This window comes from Wolffia australiana, chromosome 13, assembly GCF_029677425.1.
Source record: "Wolffia australiana isolate 7733 chromosome 13, ASM2967742v1".
Taxonomy (NCBI): Eukaryota; Viridiplantae; Streptophyta; class Magnoliopsida; order Alismatales; family Araceae; genus Wolffia; species Wolffia australiana.
The window spans coordinates 12119102-12143343 of NC_135847.1; the positions used below are offsets into that span (position 1 = coordinate 12119102).

The 24242-nt window shown below is 43.1% G+C and overlaps 3 protein-coding genes across 4 annotated transcripts; 1 reads left to right on the top strand and 2 right to left on the bottom strand.

Moving 5' to 3' along the window:
* Positions 1 to 548: 548 nt before the first annotated feature.
* Positions 549 to 2120, top strand: LOC144711050 (INO80 complex subunit D-like protein). Its single transcript, XM_078584966.1, has 2 exons — positions 549 to 1143; positions 1738 to 2120. Exons 1-2 carry the CDS (start codon positions 566 to 568, stop codon positions 2021 to 2023), a joined length of 864 nt encoding a protein of 287 aa, XP_078441092.1. The 5' UTR covers positions 549 to 565; the 3' UTR covers positions 2024 to 2120.
* A 3746-nt stretch (positions 2121 to 5866) lies between these two features.
* LOC144711049 (RNA-binding (RRM/RBD/RNP motifs) family protein) lies at positions 5867 to 12350 on the bottom strand. 2 transcript variants are annotated; one of them, XM_078584964.1, is made up of 8 exons: positions 12137 to 12350; positions 11959 to 12056; positions 11812 to 11863; positions 10360 to 10454; positions 10167 to 10257; positions 10019 to 10094; positions 9857 to 9935; positions 5867 to 6265 (listed from the first exon to the last, which is right to left on the bottom strand). In XM_078584964.1, the coding sequence occupies exons 1-8, from the start codon at positions 12285 to 12287 to the stop codon at positions 6041 to 6043; spliced, it is 867 nt and encodes a 288-aa protein (XP_078441090.1). In that variant the 5' UTR covers positions 12288 to 12350; the 3' UTR covers positions 5867 to 6040. The 2 variants fall into 2 exon arrangements, with proteins under 2 accessions (XP_078441090.1, XP_078441091.1); XM_078584965.1 differs by having other exon boundaries at positions 10384 to 10454; positions 12137 to 12349.
* Positions 12351 to 20904: 8554 nt separating this feature from the next.
* LOC144711388 (uncharacterized) lies at positions 20905 to 23097 on the bottom strand. Its single transcript, XM_078585376.1, has 4 exons — positions 22631 to 23097; positions 22345 to 22564; positions 22091 to 22268; positions 20905 to 21567 (listed from the first exon to the last, which is right to left on the bottom strand). Exons 1-4 carry the CDS (start codon positions 23022 to 23024, stop codon positions 21154 to 21156), a joined length of 1206 nt encoding a protein of 401 aa, XP_078441502.1. The 5' UTR covers positions 23025 to 23097; the 3' UTR covers positions 20905 to 21153.
* Between the last annotated feature and the right edge of the window lie 1145 nt (positions 23098 to 24242).

The window sequence follows — 24242 nt, forward strand, 5'->3', positions numbered from 1 at the left end:
CGTGACGAGACGGTGACGTGACAAACATTTTGTCATGTCACCGTTCGTCACGCATCGTCATCTGTCCCGTCATGTCCGGGGCGTCCCGTCCAAGAGGTGTCGTTCCCTACCGTGCACTATAAAAGTGGGCCCATGGACGAAATAACCATCCCCCCCACGTCCATGCACTATAAAAGTGGACCCACTGACGAAATAACCATCTTGTCCGCGTCCGTGCACTATACAAGCGGGCCTATTTAAAAGCCCGAAATATTTAACTTTTTAAACTCTTCTAATTCCACTTTTCTGTAAATAATCCAATCCGATAACACCACGTCATAATCTTGAAATCCCAACTGTCCGATACTTCTATACTGAACCGTCCAATGTGGAATATAAAAAAATTAAATAATTGAGTTCCTTAAACCTCAACGGTTCTCATTCCTTTTTCCAAAAATTCTCCAATCCAAAGGCGCCACGTCATAATCTCGAAATCCTGACCGTCCGATTACCCGGCCGAGGCCTATAAATAACCCCCCCCCCCCCTTCTTCCTCGCAACAGTCAGTTTACAAATCGTCGGCTTTCATGGGGTCCGGGAGCGAGACCAGGCCGGGATTGCCGTTCAAGGGAGGAAGAAGAGCAGTCGAAGGTCGGATCGGAAGCTTCGATTTCGACGGTAACCACGCAGGAACGATCGCTCAACCTTCTTCTTCCTCTGTTCGTCCCGTATCCGTCGAGGAATCCGAGGATGACGTGGCGCTCCGCGGCGCCGAGTTCTTGTCCAGAGTGGAGGTCACTCGGCGACGGATGCGAAGGGATAATCAGCTGATCAAGCTCTACAAGAGGATGTATTGGAGCTTGATGGAGGAAGCTAGGGTTCGGTATCGAAATTACTATTGGACTTTTGGGCGTAGTCCCGTGGAAGAGGACGAGAGTGGGTCGGAGGCTGAAGGGGATGATGATGGCGGGTATGCTGATGGTGAAGGGATGGGGGATAGCGGGAGGAATGGCGATGTCGGGATTTGTAGGAAGAGGGATAGAGATCGGTGCGCTTTTCCTGGGTGTAAGACTAAGCCGATGGCGCTCACGATGTATTGCCATCCCCATATTTTGTCCGATCCCAGGCAGAAGCTTTACAAACCGTGTTCATTCCCCATCAAAAGGTATTTCTCGTTACTTGCCTGGGCTTTTTTTTATTGGATGAATACGATTTGAAAATTTTGTCCCGATTTCTCGATTAGGTAATTGTATCACCGTTTCTTTTTCAAATTGGTTAAATTCGATGAGAAATTTTTTCCCCTCAATTGTTTTATTAGTTACATGTACGAGCGCATCTTTCTCAAATTGTATGGATTCGTTGGGAAAAAATTCATTTAATATCTTGAATAATTCCTTGTCTGAGCGTATCTTTATCTTGGTTGATGAACTCGATGTGCAAAAAGTTCCTTAGTTTATTGATTAATTCCGCGTCCGTGTACGAATTGGAAGGGAAAATTTTCTATGATTAAATTTTCCCCTATTTCCTTAATCAGTCCCTCTTGTGAACCCATCTTTTTCAAAACTGAACAAATCGACGTGGGAAAATTCTCCTAATCTTCTCCTAATCGACGTCCCGTAATCTCTTCATTAATTCCTCCTCCGGACGCAACCTTTTCAAACTGGACCCATTAAGTAAGAAAAATTTACCCCCTAATTTCCTTTAGTATCAAGTTAGGGACAAAATCTGATGTGGGTTTTGTGTTCTTGATTGGATGCAGCTCACAATCTGGCTCAGTGATCTGCGGGAAGCCGATTCTGTGCGCTCCTCAACTCTCCTACTGCCCAACTCACGTACAAAAAGCTCAGAAAAACGTCTCACAAGCTCTTAAAAGAGCAGGGCTGGTGCACAGCTCCAGCAGGCCTCCTCCAAAGATCAATGTCATAATCACCGAGTATGTTCGACAGATCCAGGCCAAGCGGCGAGAGGCGAGGCGGGCTCTGGAAGAACAGAAGGCCCAGGATGATGATGCTGCCGGCGGCGAAGATCTGTCTGGTGATGACTGATCTTCATCATCCTCCTGTTCCTGGAGAAATTTTTTGGCGAGAATAGGTATTTGTAAATCAAGGTATAGTTCTATATTCATTGACCCAGTTCGCATAATCCTCTCGGTATCTATCTCTCTCTAGAAAATATAGTTTGACGAATATGAGTATCACTGATGCTGTATTCATCAAGGTACTCTCTCTAGAAAGATATATTAGTGGAACTCAATTCTAATCTTTGTCTAGAGCAGAGATTCTATGGGCCTAGGGTCTCTTGATGGAACAGTACCAGGCATTGTAAACCAAGATATGGTTTCAGGTCTTACTGTCTCCCTATCTCTCTCTAGGATAGAGAGACTAATGTCAATAGGGTTTCACTGATGAAGATCATGGTTTATGTGACACATTTAACGATGCTGTTCTCATTATTATATTTATCTAATTTTCTCTCTCTAGAAAAGATAGATGGATGAATCTGAGGGTCTCTATGATGCTGCAATCAAAAGGGCTGAAAATCAATATTTTTTTGGCCAGATAGGTTTTCGTAAATAGGGAAGTCATGATCCGGTCAATAACCCGAGGATCGGTTTAAAATTTTATGTTGATAAGTCAATGACAAAGTCAAAGTTAATAGTCATGTCATAGTTTTGGAAACAAAAAAAGAACAGAAAGATAGAGTCTCTCTCTATCTTAATATTTCATGTTGAAGCTCGCAATATATAATGACAATAATATTATTATTGTTTTATTACTATCTGTCTTTGGTTTGGTTTGATATGTGAAACAAGACTGCAGTAGAAATTTGGCCTGCCTTCAAAATGCAGACTACTGGACCAGTTTGGTTCGGTCTGACCAAACTTCAGTCAGTTCTAGAGAAGGACACGGTCCGGTCTCGGTCCGGTTTTACTGAAAACCTAAACCTAGACCTGAAGTCTGGTCCGGTCTCGGTCTCAGTCTTGGTCCGGGCTAGGTCCGGTCATGTTGACTACTCAATGTTAAGTTGAACTTGGTCATCTCACTGCATCTAATGTCTCCTCTGGTGCTGAAGCAGTGTTGAATAATGAGAGAGCGAAAGGGGGATAGTGAAAGAGTGTGAGAAAGATAGATTGAGAGAGTGACATTGACATAATGCAAAGGCAGAGAGAATACCATAGAGAGAGAGAGAGGGAGCAGGTAAGAAGGAGAGTTCATGGAAGAAAGAGGAATAGAGTGAGAGATGGAGCGAGGGAGAGGGGGAGAGCCTGAGAGGGAAGTGAGGGAGAGGGAGCAGGCGAGAGGGAGGGAGTTCAATAGCGAGAGATTGCGAGAGGGAGAGAGTGTGTGAGAGAGAGAATGAGAGAGGGAGAGCAAAAGAGAGGGTGGGCGAGAGAGAGGACTAGAGGGAGAGAGGGGGACAGTAAGAGCAGGAGAGAGAGAGTGACAGAGAGAGGGAGAGAGAGGGGGTGACAGAGAGCGGGAGAGAGAGAACGAGAGGGCTTGATAGAAGGGAGAGAGGAGAGGGAGAGCAGGAGAGAGAGTGAGAGAGAGAGATGGCCTTGAGAGAGGGAGAGAGGAGGAGAGGGAGAGCGGGGGGAGAGAGAGAGGAGAGGGAGAGCGGGAGAGAGGGAGCGAGCGAGATAGAGATAGGTGGAGAGGGAGATTGAGAGAGAGGGTGAGGGAGAGAGGGAGAGAACGAGGTAGACAGAGGGGAGGGGGAGCGGGAGAGAAGGTGAGAGAGAGGGGGAGAGAACAAGATAGAGAGAGGGATAGAGGGAAAGAAAATGAGAGGAAGAGAATGAGAACAGGAACAATGGAAAGAGGGAGTGAGGGATGGAGAGCGAACGAGAGAGAGAGAGAGTAAGACCGGAAGCGAGAGGGAGAGGGAGGGAGAGAGAAGAAGGGTGGGTGAAAGAGTGAGGAAGGGAGGAAGGAGAGCGGGAGAGGGGGCGAGAGAAAGAGGGGGGAGAATGAGATAGGGAGACGGATAGAGGGAAAGAAAATGAGAGGGAGATAAGGAGAACGTGATAGAGGGCGAAAGAGGAGAGAGAGAGGGAGAGCGGACGAGAAGGTGATGTAGTTGGGGCCCATTAGCAAGTTGTGGCCCAAGAAGGAGATTCTTCTAGGACTGACAAGATTTGCAGAAATATACCTACAGCCCCTCAAAATCCTCTAACAGGATTTTCTCTGACAAGTTCTTTTGACAGGATTTTCTCTGACAAGATCTTCTAACATGATTTTCCCTGACAAGATCTTCTGACAGAATTTTCCCTGTCAAAAATCTTCTGACAGGATTATCTCTGACAGGATTTTCTCTGACAATATCTTCTGACAGAATCCTCTGTTAGATTCTTCTTCTGCCATGATCTCTGCTCTAACTTATAAGATCTGCATATCTTATGTTTTGTCCCAGCAAGATCTTCTTGAGCCACACAAATACCTCATGATAGCTTCTACAGGACCCAAAATCTGCAGGATATCTCTGCTCAAGCCTGGCAGGCTGCTTATCATCTCTTTTAGCTTGTCAGAATTGTTTGTTTCAATGTTTTGACTTGTCTTGTCTTGGGTACAATCATTATGGACGACTTTGCACTTGTTGTGGCCTATAAAAGGCCCCCATCTATTCCTCAATGAGCATTTTTTGAAATCTATTGTATTGTTAAAACTATTGTTTCTCCCCTCTGAATGTTCTCTTTGTTTGATAGTGCTTTTGTGCTTGTGGATTCAAGTACAACCCCTTGTGGATTCAAGGGTTGGAGAGGTTAGTTCTGTGGATTCAGGACTTAGCTCCTTCAAGTAGAGCAAGGCTTGTGGATTCGAGTCCCATTCTTACGTTGTTTGTGTACTAAAGCTGCATTATAGGGAGAATGAGACCGGAACAGAGGGAGAGAGAACGAATGAGAGAGAGTGAGAGAGAACGAGCAGGAGAGACGAGTGAACGAGAGAGAGATATAGAGGGAGAGAGAACGTGCAGACGAGAGGGAAAGAGGACAACAAAGAGAGAGAGAACGCGCGGGAGAGATGGAGAGAGGATGAAAGCAAAAGAGGGAGAGAGAATGGGAGAGTGAACAGAGGGAGAGAGGGGGAGAGGGAGAGGGAGCAGTAGAGAGAGAGAGAGAGAGAGCAACGGTCTTCGGTCCGGTTCGATGTGCGAACCGGACCCAGACCAGAAGGTTCGGTCAGCCCTAAAAAGGCTGACCAACGGTCCAGTTCCGTCCGGTCTGACCAAACTTCGGTCTGACCATGTCCTTCCCTAGTAAGTTCCATATTCATCGGCCCAGTTTGCATTATCTCTCTAGAAACTATAGTTTGGAATATCTTGGTATAAACCAAATGTAACACAAAGCTTCAATCAAACTTAGAGTCTCAAATGTCTGATGGATGAGAAGGAAGAGAGATGAGAAAAGAGAGGGGGGGCAGGAGGAAGGCGAGGCCGAGCAGAAGGGGGTGACGGAACGCCCTTAACAGTCGTTGCTTGCAGCTAGGAGTGGCCTGCAAGCGGTGGGAGAGATGAGTGCGACTGAATGAAGAGGAGGGGAAACGGATCGGGAGAGAGAGAGAAAGAGAGATAGAGAGGCTCACTTGAGGTACTGTCTTCATGCCCTAACCCAGAGGGCCTTGACGGGTTAAGTAGCTCTTCAGGGATCTGGGCTCCAGTCTTCCCTTTGATTCCCTTATTGGGCCTTAAGCGGACATAAACCCGACATGGGGTCATGTCATATCTCAGGATCACTGATGCAGCTTAAACAGGTCATGTAATCAAGGCACAGTTCCACATTCATCATCAACCCAACAGGCAAAATTCTCTCTATCTTTCTCTATCTCCATATAACTCTCAAGAAAAATTGATCTGTTGGTAAGTAATGCTGCAGTTATAAGGACTGTAAATTGAGATAATAGTTCCATATACATTGACCATGTTTGTATAATTCTCTTTTTCTCCCTCTAGAGATGATAGATTAATGAACCAATGGATCTTAGTGATGGTGTAGAAACAGTTCATCAGAGTATATCTCCCTCTTTCTCTCCATCTCTCTCCCTCTAGATAGGTCAACGGTCTTGTTAGCCTTTGTGATGATGCCTCTTGTGATGTTGCTGCCGATGATCATGGGGATAATCAGGACGTCTGGTGGAGGGGCCCTCTTTCTCTTCCCTTCTTCCTCTTTTGGAGGTATCTTCTCTCTCTCGAAAGGAATTCTTCCTGCCTGGTTCGTCCTTCTGCCCTCGCTTTCTCTCTCTAGGATGTATGTCCACGTCTGTCGACTCCCGTCTTGGAGGCGAAGGTATCTGCCAAAAAAAGTTGATGTGAGATACGAGCTGGGCCACTCATGTGACTGGGTTAGAAAGATAGATTGGAAGGACAATAGAATGATGGATGGGGTTGGAGAGAGAGATGATAAACAGTTAAAACACTGGAAATCAGATGGTTCAAATAAATAGGAAGAAAGGCAGATTCAGAGAGAGAGATAGAAGGTCAGTAAACTAAGGAGCACATCGAGTTAGAGATAGAAGCAGAAAAGGAAAGCTAGACAGAGAGGCAAATATAGACATAAACAGAACAAAAACCAGAAATAGAGATAGAGCAAAGAAAGAGAATAAGGAACCCAGCATGGTTTACACATCCAGAGAAAGTAAGGTTTCGGAATAAGATGGAATAGGATGGCTGGGATGGCATGGCACCGCATTTAAGTCAGCAATCTGTCACAGAGTCTGCAGTTTCATTCCGTCTTCCGGGCCGAGATGGAGCGGATGACGGAGAAAAGGAAGGACAGTTATAAAAGAACACCAGAAAATAGGGCACAAAAAGGGTCTGAATGCAAGATCTCCCTTTGCGTTATATAGATGAAGATCCTTTAAAATACCTTTAAGCCACATGCCTTCACAGACCTCTCTTCAAGGCACGGAGCTTCAGCTTCAGCACTTGAGAGGGAGACTCTCTGCTTTCTTACTGCGCCAAGTATGATTATTACCAAGGAAGGAAGCTTAGAGTATCCCGATGCGCGACGACTGTCTCTCAATAAACAAGAGTAAATCAGATAAAAAAAAAAGAATTACACCAGGCTCTGTCTCCTGCTGAAAAACAGCCGATGGAATGGAATCCCTTTCAGATATGCAGCAACTCGATCAGCTGCTCCTTGACAGGAGTGGGTGGGTCGCTTACATGAATTGGCTTAGAGAGTTCACAGCAAAACGCTGTAGTCTGTTGTTGATTTGAGAGACGGGGACTGGAGCAATCAGAATTTGACTGTATTCAGCTCCAGCTTCTGGGGCAAATGTCTCATTGTAGTCGTCAATATGATATGACTGCCCTTGGGCCAACTTGTTTATATTCTGAGATATCCGGGTATATGAGCGTGACTTACTACTGGGTAGCTTGGTCTTCGTACACTTCGAGAGCCTTACTGATTAGCAATTGACCATCCATCTTCTTCTAGTGCATGAGGCCTCCTCTCCTCAACAGGACTCGGCAGCACTAACCTCAGGTTCCTGTTCACGTTCTCTATCTAAGAAGTCTGCTGTTCTCTTCACCACATCGGCACCACCTCACTGACTCCAAATAGATATCCATCTCACGATAAGATGAACCATCTCTGATGTGCCAAGCCCAGATATGAGCAGGGGGCCCCATACATCACTATGAACACATTCGAGGCCCGAGGAGGCCTATGATTCGTACTTGGATATGATGTTTAGCAAATTGTAGCTTTTAGCAGCTTTGCTTTATTAAGATGTTCAAAATAATCCCTTAAATAACTAATTGTTGTAATTGTTTCAAACATGATGTGTCTGTGTCTGTCTCTCCTGGAGAAAGCGTTCCCCGTTCTTCCTCTGGGCAGCGTAGATCACTTCTGCTCCCCCCCATCTTCCAGTACAGCCAGCAAAGAATTCCTGCTAACAGGCGAAATCTTCTGCCCGGTGTCTATGTTCTATAGAAAGCAGTCAGAGAAAAGAGAAGTTGAATCCACCCCACCTCTACCCCTCTCAGGCTGAAGATTTGCCTTTAATAAGATTTGCCTTTAATTCAGGTATACATATTTCCTTTTTATATATAATTGTCCTCATAATTGTCCTTTTTTTTCCCTCCATTAGTATCCCTCCATTAGCAGTTGAAACTCTGAAGTTGTTTGTTTTGAAAACAATGATCTTGAAGGTAACATATGGTCATATGGCATATGGTAAGACTAGCCCCTGAATCTAAGACCCAAAAATCCAAAATAGGTGGTAAATGCAAAAAAGGTACTGGTAATGCAGAGCTGTGAGTTTCTTGAGTGATCTGATTCATCTGATTTGTTGATCTTTGTTGTTATCTTCTGATAATATAATCTTCTCCTGTCGCGCTTCCTGCATCAGTGGTTTTCCCCCGTGGTTTGCCACCTTCACTGGCCTTCTGGGCCAACCTATTCCAGGTCTTCCATTTCCGTTCTTCTTCCCCAGTTTGTTCCCTTTTCCCTTCCAATCACGTCCTTCCCCTTTTTCAATGTCAGACTTCCTGCAATATCTTGGTTCCTCTGAGAGTGTTGCCTTGAAGATGGTGCCACTGGAATGTGATGGTGCTGAGAGGGGTGGTCTTGGAGGTCTTTCCTTCTTGGCCAAGTGAGCTGCTCGGTGGAAGCTGGTGCCAATTCTCTTTAGGCTCTTTTCGGAAGTTCTCTGAAAGTTCTTCTGCTCTCCTGCTGAATTTCTGTCTGTGCTGTGCTAAGCAGGAAATTTTCAGAGGCCCATCAATCAGGGTTGATCTCTGAATCAGAGTTGACAGATGTCAGAATTGAAGACAAAGAGATGTCAGTGACAAATGAGGAGGAGAATTCTCAAGAGTCAGCTTTCAAATTTGGCCATAATGTGCAAGTTGAGATATTATCGCAGTTGCTCGCTTCAGAATTGGCTCTTGCTCTTCTGCAGTGCTCTTTCATTAGGTGCATTTCTACACAGAAGTAAGTAATTTTCTGCAAGACAGCACAGGAGAATCTTACCTTCCATCCTCGTTCACCTTCCGAGCTTCTTCAGGCTCTCCACTTTCTCAATCATCCTTTTCTTGATCAAGACTTTCATGAACTCCCTGACTTCAGACCGAGCTGAGTCTTCCCAGCAGCTCCTTCTGCTGGCCCTCCCTCAGGAGAGCGATGCCTCAAGGTCCAGGTGCAGGGAGTCCTTTGAGAGTGAGTGGATGTCTTCCTCAGGCAGGAGGTTGGCTGGGAGGACTGTCCAGTCCAGGCGGACAGTGGCTGGGGCAGCTGGGCAGCTGGAGTGGCTGGGCAACAAGGGGGCAGTGAGCAGCAGGGAGAGACAACATTTGTCTCATTTTTTGCAGCCACAATGCCTCTGGATTTTTGGATTTTTTTGCATATCAGCTGGTTCATAATTACATACTGGGCGCAGAGCTATGGATACAGAAACACACACCCATGGCAGCTGAGGGAGACACACAAGTTCAGGACTTCAAATAGGGGTAGAGGTGAGAGAATAGGACTTCACAGACTTTGAGGAGAACCCTGCTGTGACAGAAGACAGGAATCTCATGCTGCAGAAAGGAGAAACTAATCATGAGAGAAATGGGATTCATCAAAGAGAACTAAAAATCATTGTGTCTTCAAAGTCCAAAAGAGTGAGATCAGATGAGATACCATAAAACAAGAGAGAGAAGGGCATGTAAAGGAGAGAGGATATGGAGAAGACAATTAAGAAGAGGAAAAGTTTTTTTATTGTTTTTCCTAGGGGTTTTTTTATTCATATGGCTAGGGTTTTTATATACATAAAACAATGACGGAATGCAAGGGAAGGAATGAAGGCTTTTGTTTTGTTTCCTGTTCCGAGGTCAGGACAGATGACTGATGACAGTAAGTGACGGAACGGATGAACAGAGAGAAATTGAGAGACCACCTCGAAGCGTGAAAAGTATCTGCCCTCCGGGGGAGGTGGTATACCGAGCCTCTTCAGATCATCATAGGGAATGGGTCTCCTGATTGTGGAAAAAAGCCCCCATCAAAAAAATTTGCAATTTTTTTGCTCCAAAAACCATAATTACGACAGGGAAAACCATACAAAGGGGCACGGAAGGGCCTCTCTCTTCCGCCAAATCGTAGCTGCCCGGATTCCTTTTTCCCCCCTAAACCTCCGCCTAGTAAAATACCGTTAAGGTAAATTAATTTGATTAATAGAACATTTAATCAGCATAAGAAGAAACATGGACCTAATCTTCTGGGGATCCATCCGGGCATAAGCTGCTGCCGATAATAATCTACAATCACTTCGCTGTCATCGATAATGGAGTGATGGGCTTCCTGCTTGGCGTTTGAACACAAATGAACGCTGATTTCTTAATAAGGTAATGAAATAAAAAATCGATTAATGAGTAATTGATGAATGAATATGCTTTCAGAGACCAAGTTATTCGAGGAGATTAAAACCTCATAGGCACGGCGCATATCCTGGTCTGATTCAAACTCAATAAATGCATAGCCTCTCGAAGCACCGGTGACTGCAGAGAGAGGTCTTAAATTACTGTCAACGTGACTATGAAAAATCAATTTTTCAATAAAATCAACAATATTTTATGGCATAGGTTCCTCCGAAATAGAAACTCAACCATGGCATTCTACCAGGCATTATCCTTTATAAAACTAAATTCCCTGCAATCCGCAATCGCATCTATGAGCACCGGTCCTGGCCCAAGACAAAGGCCCAATAGCCGGGCTTCCTTAAGCCGGGCTATCAGGCTAGAGACGACGGCTTTTGACTAGTACGTCCAGACCTGTGACGGAGTCCGAGTCCCCACGAGCTCAGGCGTTGTCCATCCCGCCTGCTCAATGGCGTCGTCCAGTCTGCCGGATCCCCCTCGTCTTCTCTCTATCACCCTTCCCCTCGTCTCCCCTCCACTCCCCTTCTCTAATTCTCCCTTGATACTATCATCGTCTACTGTGACATTATTGCAATTTCATCAAGAACATTCCGAGTACAAGGGATCGTAATAAACTGATGGGAACCTTGACGAAGCTTCCAATTAAGATGGAAGCATTCCCATTGTGAGAAGATTTGGTTTAAGATCCAAGGGAGGGAGTTGGTTTTGAGATTTGGTTTAAGAACAGAACAGTAAGATCCAAGGAGCGAGACACGGAAGAGATGAGGGGTTAATCCATGCAGCAACTTCAATTCTCCATTCTTAATTGTCTTTATTTAAAGGGAAATATTCAAGAAAGGTAAAATCCAGAATATCCCAAACCAGTAAAATGATGGATTTTACCTATCGAGGGGTTTTGGATCACTTCAACCTGAACATGTACTGGCCAGCATACACCAATTGATCCTCCAAGCTATAGTTGGAGAATGGAGAACACAAAGAAGTCAAACAACCACAGCAATTATAATTAACGATTGTGGAGGAAATCAGATTTCACCCCAACAAACGGTATTATTGGGTGAAGCTAAACCGCGATGGGCCCCTAATGTTTGTCCAGAATACCAAGAATAGCCAACACTTTTCCACTAAATGTGATCCTTTTCCACACTATACGCGAAATCATACTTGAATCATCGATGAAAAGCCTAAGATTTTTAATTAAGTCCACACAGAAAACACCAGCAGATACAAAATAAATACAACAGTAGTCTTTGAGATATCAAAAGAAAAAAAGGAATATTTATTCATCGCCAAGATGATAAAAAAGATGAATAGATTTACTGTTCCGTCCACCCTTAGAAAAAGAATAAAGTTCTACAGGGTTCATCAAATATTCAACCAAGAAAATCAGAGTTATCCATCGTGAGATCCGTAAGAGTATGACTTGGCTAATCTATGAAAGATACACTCTTGCTAAATAAGTCATTAGAAGAAATACCTATGTGCCTGACCAGTCGTAGGTTCTTCACTCTCCCATATCTCTTCATAGCCTATTATAATGAAGACGCGGCGAAACTAAGAAATTCATCATCTCATCTGTTTATTATAGTATATCTAAAGAAATAAAGCAGAAAGAGAGATTTACCTTTCTGAGAGTATCTTCGGTGGTGTAATGCGAAAGATGACCGACGAAGAGAGTGCGATAGGGATCGCCGATGACCTTCGGATCGCCAAAAGGATCATCTGAACGAAGAAAACGAACAAGAACGGTTCAACGAAAAGGAAAATCGTCAGCCGAGAGGCTACAGCCATGGATTACTCACACAATCCCGCCGAGGAGCAGATCAACGCCCTGTACACGGCGTTGTCGTGGGGAAGAACATCGGTTCCATCTATGCTCCCGGCCTGGATCGGATGGTAACCCTCGGCATAGAAAACCTTGTTCACGTTCTCGCTCCTGCTCGAGCTCTCCATCTCATCGCCGCTTCTCGATCTTCCTCACTTCAATCTCTACAAACCCGGATATCAGATGACAACATCGGGAGTTAATATAGTGCAGGGACGCGGACGGGACGATTTTGTCATCCCGGGACGGAAAATCGTCCCGTCCAAATATATGGACGAATTTCGGGACGAAAATTCGTCCCGGAGACCACCCGACGGGACGGTTTTCATACCATGGAATGAAAAAACCGTTCATCCGGAGGTCTCGGACGTTGGACGGACGAATCTGAACGGAAAACCGCCAGATACACATCTGACGGTTGAGATGACAATTTGCATCAAAGTCCCAGTTTTTTTACGTGCGTGCAAACAGAAATAATTGTACATATGGCCCTTTGCATTCGCTCTCCTCCGTAATTCCCTAAAAAACTTAGAAAAATCTATATTAATATATTAAAAATATAAATTAGATTTTTTCGTCCGGGACCAGGGAGGGGACGAAAATTCGTCCCGAGAGGACTGGACGGGACGGTTTTCTTACCATCGGACAAAAAATCATCCCGTCCTTCGTCCCTACACTGAATCCGGATGTCGGACAGGACGACATTCGTCCTCTCCTGTCCATTGTCCACGTCCAGGACGATGCAGAACTATATATCATTTTTGAACCATATATCGGAAATGGGATTTTCTGATATTCGGATCTCGGTTGCTATAGTACTGATATATAATATTGTTATCCATCCTCATATTGGCATCTGCCCTCGTCTCATAGGTTGAATGATGATATCGGATATCGGTTATCGACATCAGATATCGGTTTTTTTGATACCTGACATACAATTTCGTTTCATTTTTGAAAGGTTTTCCTTAACATTTCTCTAATGAAATCGCACTTAGTCAGGCCTAGTACAAAATGGGCCACTTTCCATGTCTAAGGGGAGCGCAAGGTGGGCTCTTTAGGTTTGCGGACTGGCATCTTGTACAACGCATGGTCTTTTTAAGAAATTAACTGAAAAATGCTATTTATACTATTGAAAATTTTTTATTTGTTCCACATGGGAGAATATTCCTCTTTGTTTAAACTGGTATCCCAATATCGGATGTCGTTATCTGGATATTGTTTTTCAGTACGGATTTTGATATCCAATATCTGGATATCAAATTCGACAACTGGTTGCAGCATCTGCCATGTCTGGAGCCCCCCGATATCCCATGTCAGATGGATATTTTGATATACGTCCGGTATCTGATATCCGATATCAGAAACCGCCCCGATTCTACCATATATTCGTTATCGGATATCTGACAGATATCAGACGTGCAATCGTTGGTCCAATGTACAGTGCAACCAGAAATAAAGCAGCGCAAATTTCCTCTGAAAAAATCATTATATTAGACTTTTAATAAAGTTAGGGGAATGTAAATATACCACTTATTGAAACGTTCATGCAAGATGAAAGCTTGGGATGTCTAGGGTTAGAATGTCACAATAGGAAAGGGCAAACGTCATCTATCACATCATTCGTCCACCGTGATGGAGGATTAATAGATGATGTGACGATGACAAATGGCTTTTGGAAGGTCGTGCACCGACGGATGACATGACACAATATTGGTGGTGGGTATCATGACAGTGATGGAGAGTCTTAGATAGGAGATGAGATGGGATGGCCGCACATATGATGGTGGTGACAGTTTTTTAAATAATGAAAGAGAGAGAGAGAGCAACAATGAGAGAGAGAGCATAGGGGGAGAGAAACACAGAGAGAGAGAGAGAGATCTGAAGAGAGAGAGCGACATAGAAACACATTGAGAGAGAGAAAGATACATAGAAACACACTGAGAGCGAGACCAAGAAAGAGTAAACAGAGAGAGAGAGAGAGAGAGAGAGAGAGAAGAGGGGGAGGGATAGAAAGATTGAAAGAGGGAAGAGCAATGAGAGAGAAGAAAAAGAGATATGAGAGAGAGAATGAGAGAACAAGAGAGAGGGGAGAGAAAGAGAGACTGAAATAGAACATGGGAGAGGGAGAGAGACAGCAAGAGAGATACTCATCGAGAGAGAGAGATACTCATCGAGAGAGAGAGAGAGAGAGACAGACAGACAGTAACCGAAAGAGAGACCAAGAGACAAAGAGAAAGACCAAAGGACAAGAGAGAGCGACAGATACAGAGAAAGAGAGAGACTAAGGGAAAAAGAGAGAGAGACAAAGACTAAGAAGGAGAGAGAGAGAGAGAGAAAGACTGTGATAGGTAGAGAGAGAGAGAGAGAGACAGAGAGACAGAGACTGAGAGATAGAGACCAAGAGACAAAGAGGTAGAGAAAACTGAGAAATAGAGACCAAGAGAGAGAAAGAGGGACAGTGACTGAGAGATAGAGACCAAGAGACAAAGAGGTAGAGAAAACTGAGAAATAGAGACCAAGAGACAGAGAAAGAGGGACAGTGACTGAGAGAGATAGAGAGACCAAGAGACAAAGAGAGAGGGATAGTGACCAAGAGTGATAGAGAGACCAAGAGACAAAGAGGGAGGGGCAGAGACAGAGACAGAGACCAAGAGACGAAGAGGGAGGGGTAAAGACTGAGACATAGAGACCAAGAGATAAAGAGGGAGGGGCAAAGACTGAGACATAGAGACCAAGAGATAAAGAGGGAGGGGCAAAGACTGAGACATAGAGACCAAGAGATAAAGAGGGAGGGACAAAGACTGAGACAGAGACAAAGAGGGAGGGACAAAGACTGAGATAGAGACAAAGAGGGAGGGACAGAGAAAGAGAGAGAGAGAGAGAGAGAGAGAGAGAGAGAGAGACCAAGAAGCAAAGAGAGAGGGGCAGAGATGGGCTCTCGTTGCGCCACATGCCTTAGTCTCCTGGCGGGATGTACCCCGGCCCCGCGCCCCACACACGCAATGCACGCACTGCCAGCGCAGCTGCTACGCGGCACCCCGCACAACTCCGCGCGCTGCACCTGCGCGCAGCGCTTCCAGCTCCTGCGCAAGCACCAACGTTGGCGCCCATGCGTGGTGCTTGGCGTTGGCGCGCGCGCGCACACACCGGCCAGCCCGCGTGCCCAGCACGCGCGGATCGTACCTGATCCATCCCGCCTTGGGCGTGGACGGGCACATGCACGGTCTGTAGTGTATCGCCACATATAGGGGAAATGGCCTGAAAGGTCAGGTATTTGGGCATCGCTACCCATAATGACTCAGTCCTTTAATGTCGTGAGCCGAAAATGCGAACACGCCCTCCCAATAAGCACGCAGGCCTCTGGGCAGGGAATGCCGCCTAGTTAGGGGCCCAACACTTATTGTTAGCTAGATCCTCATCATCCTATGTCTTCATATTTCTGTTTTATCTTTGCTCTTGTTATATTTTCTATTTTCTTTTATTTGTAAAGCCTTTTAGATACTAGGACTGGCCCATTACAGATGTAACATGTATATATACATCTCCCACGAGTTAATGGGTGTGTGGATTTTCTCTGTTTCTACTTGGGCTCTAGGACCTCAATTTGGATGAAAAACATAAAATGATTCGCAAAAATTGATTTAAAAGGAATCCTTAGATCATCAAATGAGTAATATGGAGCTGCTCATGTGTGCAACCTGTAGAAATATACACTAGATTCTTGACATATCGATGCTCCTCCTTCGCCGTGACAATCTTTGTTCAACCTTCTTTGTCATCGTTACGCCATCCTAATCGCATCAGGAGTGAATGTGAGCTGTGGGGAGTGTTGGGGTTGGTGCCTTGGTTCGTCCATGGAAAAGACATTTCCATGGATGTAGAAGCGTGTGGATAGATTCATAATAGATCTTTAAATCAACATCAAATGTACCTTTTGGGGAACTTATTCCACCTTTGACATGCTCACTTTGAGATCATTCCGAAGCCGTTCATGCTTCCGACCTTTGGAAGTATCCACGCGATCACTCGGCGCTTGGATCTCCACCTCTTCTTGTTCAACTCTCCTTGGAGACTCTCTCCTTGGTTGAGTAGTGATGTAGAGAATGAAGAAAGTAAGGGGTTCTCAAATCTGGCTTGCATGGGTGCTTGAAATGAGAGCCCTTTCCCTCTTTATATTTTAATGGTTTTCTCAAAAACCCTAAAAGTAAAATATATCTACCATTGCCCTTTGACATTATGCGTGTGACCCTCTAGACCCATTTATCGTTCTTGTTAATAACTTTAGTGCCTCAATAATAATTATTGATCAACCTTATTAATTAACTATATCAACATAAAGATTAATTAAATAGAATCAATTTAACCCAATCGATAGGTTAAGTTTCTAGCCCTTGGGATGCCAAGCTATACCTTGTACTCTAGAAGATACCGAGTAGTGTTGAACTCTCTCATGAAACCTTTACCATCATCGGTTACCATATATGTATAATACTTCATCAGCACAAAACTCTCGAACAACTTAGGGTATGGTTTATTGTCAAACCCTAATCCGTCATTCAATTAGTAATGATGCATAACGCGGATCATTGGAGAACGACTTCTTCAAAATTCTCACTACCCTAGCAAGGGATTTTATGCATCATCTTCTGGGAGTCAATCTCCTCTTATACCGAGGGCAGATGATCCCGTCTTGACCACTAAATCATTTCTATGAGCTTCTTACTGCATCCAAGTTATGAATTGTTTGAATCCATGATTAGAGGCTCGTAAGTCATAGTCAAAATGTAGTCATCCATTCACGAGATGTCCTTGGTGTCTCAGGTCAGTTGATCACTTATACAACCGTGACATGAATTAACATGATTAACATTTACATATAATACCATTCAGGGATTCATACATATCAATTAAGTGAACTTTTTCTCCAAAGAGAAACCACTATTTGTCCTTAGTATCGCCACACTAATAGTCATAGGATCAACTATATTTATCGTATAAGTAGGATCAACTAGTGCTATTCTATCTGGATAATTCGATGTCTGTCTCGACTATCCATCAAATAGAATTGTTTAGAATACATGTTTAAATATTAGTGATCACTGTATTATAATATCATCATAATTCACTAAGTCATTACATGTATTCATGGACTTTATTATAAACATCACATGGAATAATAATGAACATAAATATTTTATTTAATGAACTCAAATAAATATGGTAGTGTGATTGGCTTGATGGCCACATAATATTCATCAAGGAGAAGAGAGACGAAGGGGAAGACCCCTAAACAATTCTTGCCTAGGTTAATTTTGATTAGGGCCTACCCGTATTTATACAAAGTGGGTATTCTTCATAAAAATTCTCAAAACTTAAGTATATCTTCCAACATCCAAAAGACCAAATGTGTGTGACCCTCTAGGCCCATGTATCAGTCAAGTTAACGAGTCCAATGGTCAAATAACCTTTATTGAGCTTGAAAATTAATTAATTAATTTTATTATTATATAGATTAATAACGGCGGATCGATTTAACCTAATCAACATGTTGAGTCTCCAACCCATGGGGTACTAAGCTACACCTCGTGCTCTATAAGATATAAAAGCATGTGTATTGACTCACTCATGGAACATGTTCATCACCAGTTATCGTATACTTATAATCCCCGATCCACTTGACGCGCCTAGGATGATCTAGGGTATGGTAATCTATCAAACCCTAATCGGTTATCTGAGCTAGTACTGATGCGTTTAAAAATCATCGAAGAACTCTTATCCGATTTTTCATTACATTGGGTAAGGACTTTATCACATCATCTTCCTTGAATTGTCTCCTTTTATACTAAGGGTGGATGATCCCATCTTGAAAACTCAATCATTTTTGTGAACTTCTTGATACACTTGAACTAAGATTATTTAGAATCCTATGATTAAAGACTCATCGGTCATAGTCAAAGTACAAGATCGGCCACAAGACGTCTTTAGTGTCTCAGATCTAACAACCACTTGCACAAGCTTGATGTGAATCAACCTGATTGACAGTTTGGTATAATTCCATTCAAGGATTCATACAAATCAATTCAGTGAACTCTTTACACTAAAGAACGTGGTATCTATCTTTAGTGTCTCTACACTAATAACCATGGGACCGGCAATATAGATCATATGAGTGAGGCTAGTAAGTGTTATTCTATCTAGATACTTTGATGTCCTTCTCGAGTATCCTTCATATAGGAATATTTAGAACATATGCTTAAAACTAGTGACCTCAGTGTTATGATCTCATCATAATTCACTAAGTCTGATCATGTGTTAATGGACTTCATTATAAGCATCACATGTGCATTATAATGAATATGTTATATTAATGAATATAGAACGAGATATGGAATGTGTGGTTCACTCTCCAATGACATATTTCTATCATTTTGTTCGTGTCATAGCCAAGGGAGAGGAAAATTTGACCTAGAGGATATTAAGTATGATATGGTTGGCTACTTATTCTCTCAGATGGGGTATACATTCTTCTACCTTGCATCTGAAAATTCTTTAATTTAGCAGATGTAAACTTTAACGAGGTGTAGTAATTTATCCATAATAGCATATCCAAGTTATCAGGAAGTGAAAACACATTATAAAAATGGACCTCCTCAAGTGTTGAAGTAGAGGGCCTCCAACCGAGTGTAGAGATGTCTAAGAAGGTTAGTCTTTCCAAAGAAGGGAACGTGGAAGAGGCTGAACTTGGGATTATTCAAATTAAAACTGTCAAGGTCCCATCATTGGAAAAAGAGGACAAAGAAACTGGAGATGCTCACCAATAAGGGACAATGAAAGTTGAAAGATCACTATGACTCTCAATTTGAGCTCAAGAGTGCGGGTGATAAAAAAACTCCAACATGTCAATCATACTAGCCTATAGCCCTATGAACAGTATACATATTAAAAATAGGGATACATAGTAGATGTCCAATTATTTAAAATACCCCAGATTGTCACCTCAATATCAGGCTTTCATTAGTAACCTGGTGGATGTGGTCATCCCACAATCAATAGAGGAGGCCTTGTTTATGTAGGGACGAAAAGCAACAATGAACCTTGAGATGCAAGCCTTGGGAGACAATAACATGTGAGACCTAATACAGTCACCAATAGGAAAGAAAGTGCTGAGGTATAAATGGGTGTACTGACCAAAGTACAACTCCAACGACACATTGAGTGGTGTAAGGCATTCATGGTGGCAAAAGGTTTTACTTAGTCCTATGGGATAGAATACTTCAAAATATTTGCAGATGTGGCAAAATTAAATATAGTCACGATACTCATTGCACTTAAAGCTCACTTCAGCTAATAGATATCTCAATATGATATCAAGAATGTGTTTCTACATGGTGAACTTGATGAAGGAATCTATATGTTCCCTCTGATAGATATTCTCATCTGATTTTTATAACGAAGTTTGTCATACTCTAGAGCAGGAGGTGTAGCTTGTCACCCACAAGGTTGAAAACTTAACCTATAGATCATGTTTAAGTGATCTTTAATTAATTCATTAATGAGGTTGGTCAATAAATGTTATTGGACCTTTCAAGTTATTAACTAGAATGGTATATAGGCCTATAGGGTTACACACATAAGGATAAAAGGATGTTGGAATATATACTTTATTATAAGAATTTTTTAATGAAAAATTCTTCATCTTCATCTTCATTGACTTCGTAACATGAACCTGAATCTTTACTCTGCTCTTGAAGTCACACCTTCATTTACTGCTTAACCTTGCTACACGCCCTCTATTCATCACATCTTCATTCATCTCTTAGCAAATGCATATTTATTTCTGGCTTTATGGGTTCTACTAATAAATCACACCTTTACAGATGTAACCTGTATTTACACTGGTCCTCGCATCAATGATCCTCACACCATGGACCTAGAGAACTGTTGCGGTCATGGCCTCCTTTGGTTCTGGACCAAAACATCATTCGCCATGTTTTCTCCTTTTCTCTATAACTTATATTTAATCACCAAACAATGCTTTATTCGAAGATGAGCGAGTATGAATTAAACTCAAACACGAATGGGATTTTTTGGCTTTCATTCATTGACAAACAATATCCATTTGACGTCGAGTTCTGGCCTAGTCCCAAAGTGGTCCCATTGAGTAGTCATGAGTATAGTGCAGGGATGCGGACAGGATAGTTTTTTTTTCCCAGGACGAAAAAATCGTCCCGTCCGTGATGTTGGACGAAAATCGGGATGAAATTCGTCCCCAGACCTCTGAATGGGACGGTTTTTGTTCACTCGGACGAAAAAAAGTTCCAACCAGAGGTCTCGGGCGAAAAAATTGTGCCGTCCACATCCCTGCAATGATTCCGGACGTCGGACGTGATGATCTTCGTCCTGTCCTGTCCATCATCTACGTCCCGGACGATCCGGAACTAGAGAGTGTAAGGACGAGGATGGGACGTTTTTTCGTCCTAGGACAAAGAAATCATCCTATCCACGAGGTTGGACGAAAATCGGGGCGTAAATTCATCCCGAGACCTCCGAACGGGACGGTTTTTGTCCAATTGGACCAAAAATACGTCCCGTCCAGAGTTCTCGGTCGAAACCGTCCCCTCCACGTCCCTGCACTGATTCTGGACGTCGGATGGGACGATCTTCATCCCGTCCCATCCATCGTCCACGTCCTGGACGATCCAGAAGTATAGTCATGAGGGGGGGTATTAATTTTGAAATAAATAAACAGAGGAAAATATTCAAAAATTAAGGCGCTGAATTGGAAATTTACATTAAGCAGCGTGAACTATCATTTTCCAGGATTTTCCTCAGAAAAAAACTTGCTATATAAAGGCCACCATAAGCCGAGATAAGTTTCGAACTCTTTTTTTTCCCGCGCGAAGTACAAATTTGAATTCATCTCGCATCGTCCTCTCTGGTTCATCCTCGCCGATCGATCCGCTGCAATTGCCGTCCACGAAGATTTGTAAATCAGATCTCCTCCGATTGACCGAAGAATCTACCAGAGATGGCGACGAGGATGTTCAATCTGGCTACTTCTTCCTCCGACGGATCGGTCTTCTTAGCGAGGAGCGAAGAACACTTCCGCAGCAGGCGCCGAAGGCAAGATCCCATCTCCGCGTCCATCGGCACGTCCACGGACGCGCACAGCGAGAAGATCCACGAGCAATCGTTTGATGACAGAGATGACGCTAATTCGAATGCTTTTATTCGATTTCTCAGATTTGCCGCTCTGGTGACGGGATCCATCTTCAGGATCGCGGAGAGCGTCGGCGCGGTGTTCTTTGATCTTAAGTCTTCAGCATCTTCGCTGTTGATTTCTGCTTCGGTCGATGTCGCCGCGATGTTGATGCGATTAGGTGAGATCTCCCACTCCGAGAATGCCTGATTCCATGGCGAAGCCGTACTTATCATCAGGATCCTAAGATTGTTGGAAAATAGAAGAAATCGGAGCTGCGAAGACAAGATCGTCGAAGAGTTCGGATAACATTGAATCACTCATTGCGTCTTAGTTATCATGGGGAAGCACGAATTATCATCACGATCAGAAAAAAATGAAGGAAATCAGATGAAATCCCAGCTGAGAAAGAAAGACGGTAAAATAGTTCGTAAAGCCGAACGAATCTGGTAATCATTACGCTCGGCTGCAGCCTTGGAAATCATTCCGAGTTAACGATCCAACGGTTAACCTTGGAAAGGAAGAAATCAGAAGAAATATAGGAAACAAGACGAAATCGCGGCAGTGAGAACAAGAACAAGATCGCAGAAGAACGAAATCAGGTCATCATCTAGTTTAGCAACAACGTTGAATTACTGATTGCATTTTATCTCCACAATTTATATCATTCTTCAAATCCAGCAGTTAACTCAAGGAAGAAAGGAATCAAATCAGAAAGCGAGACCGCACCTTTCTGAGATCAGAAAAATCGGTGAGAAATTGATCGAGCCAGAGTTTAGAAGGCCGCAAATTCTCCGGGCACTTGGCGATTTCAGGAATCTTGGGCATGTAAGGCGTCTGTTCATCACTCCACTTGCTCCGATCCACCTTGCATACTCTTACTCTGGGCATCTGGGCAGCTTCCCATCTACAAAATTCGCCTGATAAATCAAAAAAAAAACTTCGTTCTATCTCGTCAAACTAACATTCTGATTATCAATTACCTCACGCGTCGTAGGTATTCCCATCCATCCTGAGGAGGACCAGATTCGTAATCAGGCTCTCCTTCCACGGAAAAAGCAGGGCGCTGAATGCTGTCGAACTCATCATCGCTATCAAATTCATCAAATTCTTCTTCTGCTACGAAGCTCTCCTCGTTCAAGCTCAAGCCAAGAACAACTCCTGATTGATCTTCGGAATCCAAAGCGCATTCAACACGCTCGCCTACATCAACAGAACATCATTGAGCATTGGAAGAATCAAAAAAATGGAATCGAAGAGATCGCATACTGGTGGCGATTGGGAACTCCTTCCTCTCCCACAGCCTCCGACGGTCAAGATTTCCGCTCGCCCCCTTCTTAACAGTCTCTGTCAGTTCGTCGTACTCTTGAGTAACCCTAGAATCTAATCCCTGATAAACCTGATGCCATTTCTCCTTCTGCAGGTCAAGATCGGCAAATCTCAGGGCCTCGAGGTCTCTCCTAGCGTATTTTCTCACCGATTTCTCTTCGCAGCACGACGATTCGCAGCGAAGATCGCTGAACGAGCTCGGGGAGATCGTGTTTTGATTGAATGAATGTAAGTTCTTCGTTTGGATTGTTTCCGAACTTTCGCCTGAAACATTGATTGCAGGGATTTCTTCATCGTCTTCTTCCTGCCCGCTGCCCTCTCCAGCCTTCGCCATCTCTTCGCGCAGGAGAAATTAGGGTTTCGATTAAGAGACAGGAAATGGCGGGAATCGACGAACGCGGTAAAATAATTGGCGTTGTTTGTTTATTTATCTCTAGTCCAGAGTTTTTAAAAGAAAATTAAGGGAGATGCTAACATATCCTGAAAGTATAGTGCAGGGACGCGGACGGGACGATAAAAATCGTCCCGTTCGCGTCCCTGCACTATTCAACTAAAGTTCTGACTAAAATTCATCCCGGGAACCACCGGATGGGACGATTTTCGTTCCGGAGGTCTCCAACGATGGACGGAGGAATCTGGATGAAAAATCGCCAGATTCACATCCGACGGTTGAGATGTAGCCACATGGCCTCACTATGATAATTTGCATCAAAGTCCCCGCATGCAAACTGACGCTGCTCAGAAATAATTGTATATATGTCCCTTCATTGTTTGGTTATTTATCTCTAGTCCAAAAAAAAAATTAAGGGAGATGCTAACATATCCTGAAAGAAATAGATTAGTTTGGCGTGAAATTCAGGTCTGGATAGTTTCTCATGGAGAAGTTAATATCATGAAGAAATATTGGAAATTACGGGTCGATCAAATGGTCCACAACTATTTATTTATCGTGTCTTTTGGTGAGTTCCTTTATTAATGAGTTATTAGCTACAGCAATTTTAAGCATCCTTGACCAGTTTTCAATTCAATAAATTGATATCATTGCAGATTTGCATTTGATTATTTCATAGATGGGAGGTAGTCATATTAAATATATTTGGTAAAGTACCAAAAAGAGGTCAATTATTTTTTCTTATCTACCGGATAGAATTTGTACCCTTTAAACTATTTTATTTAATTGATTTTACTATGATTCTTTTTAAATGATCTGCCAAATTGATGGATCTTATGTTGCTGTCAAGCGATCACACCACCATGTTTTATTTAAATTTTATTAAATTTATTTATTTATTATTACTCTTGTGTGATGTTTATACTGAAGTCTATAGATATATATAATGACGTAGTAAACTATGATAACATGGTAGTAGAGTGATCATTAGTCTTTTAATGTGTATTCAAAATATTCTTATTTGATGGACAATCTAAAAGGACATCAAATTATCTACATGTAGTAACATTATCTGATCTTATATGATGCGTTTGTCTAATCTTATGGCTATTTTAGTAGTATCGCTCAATGTAACATTCAAGGATATACAACGAGTGTTCC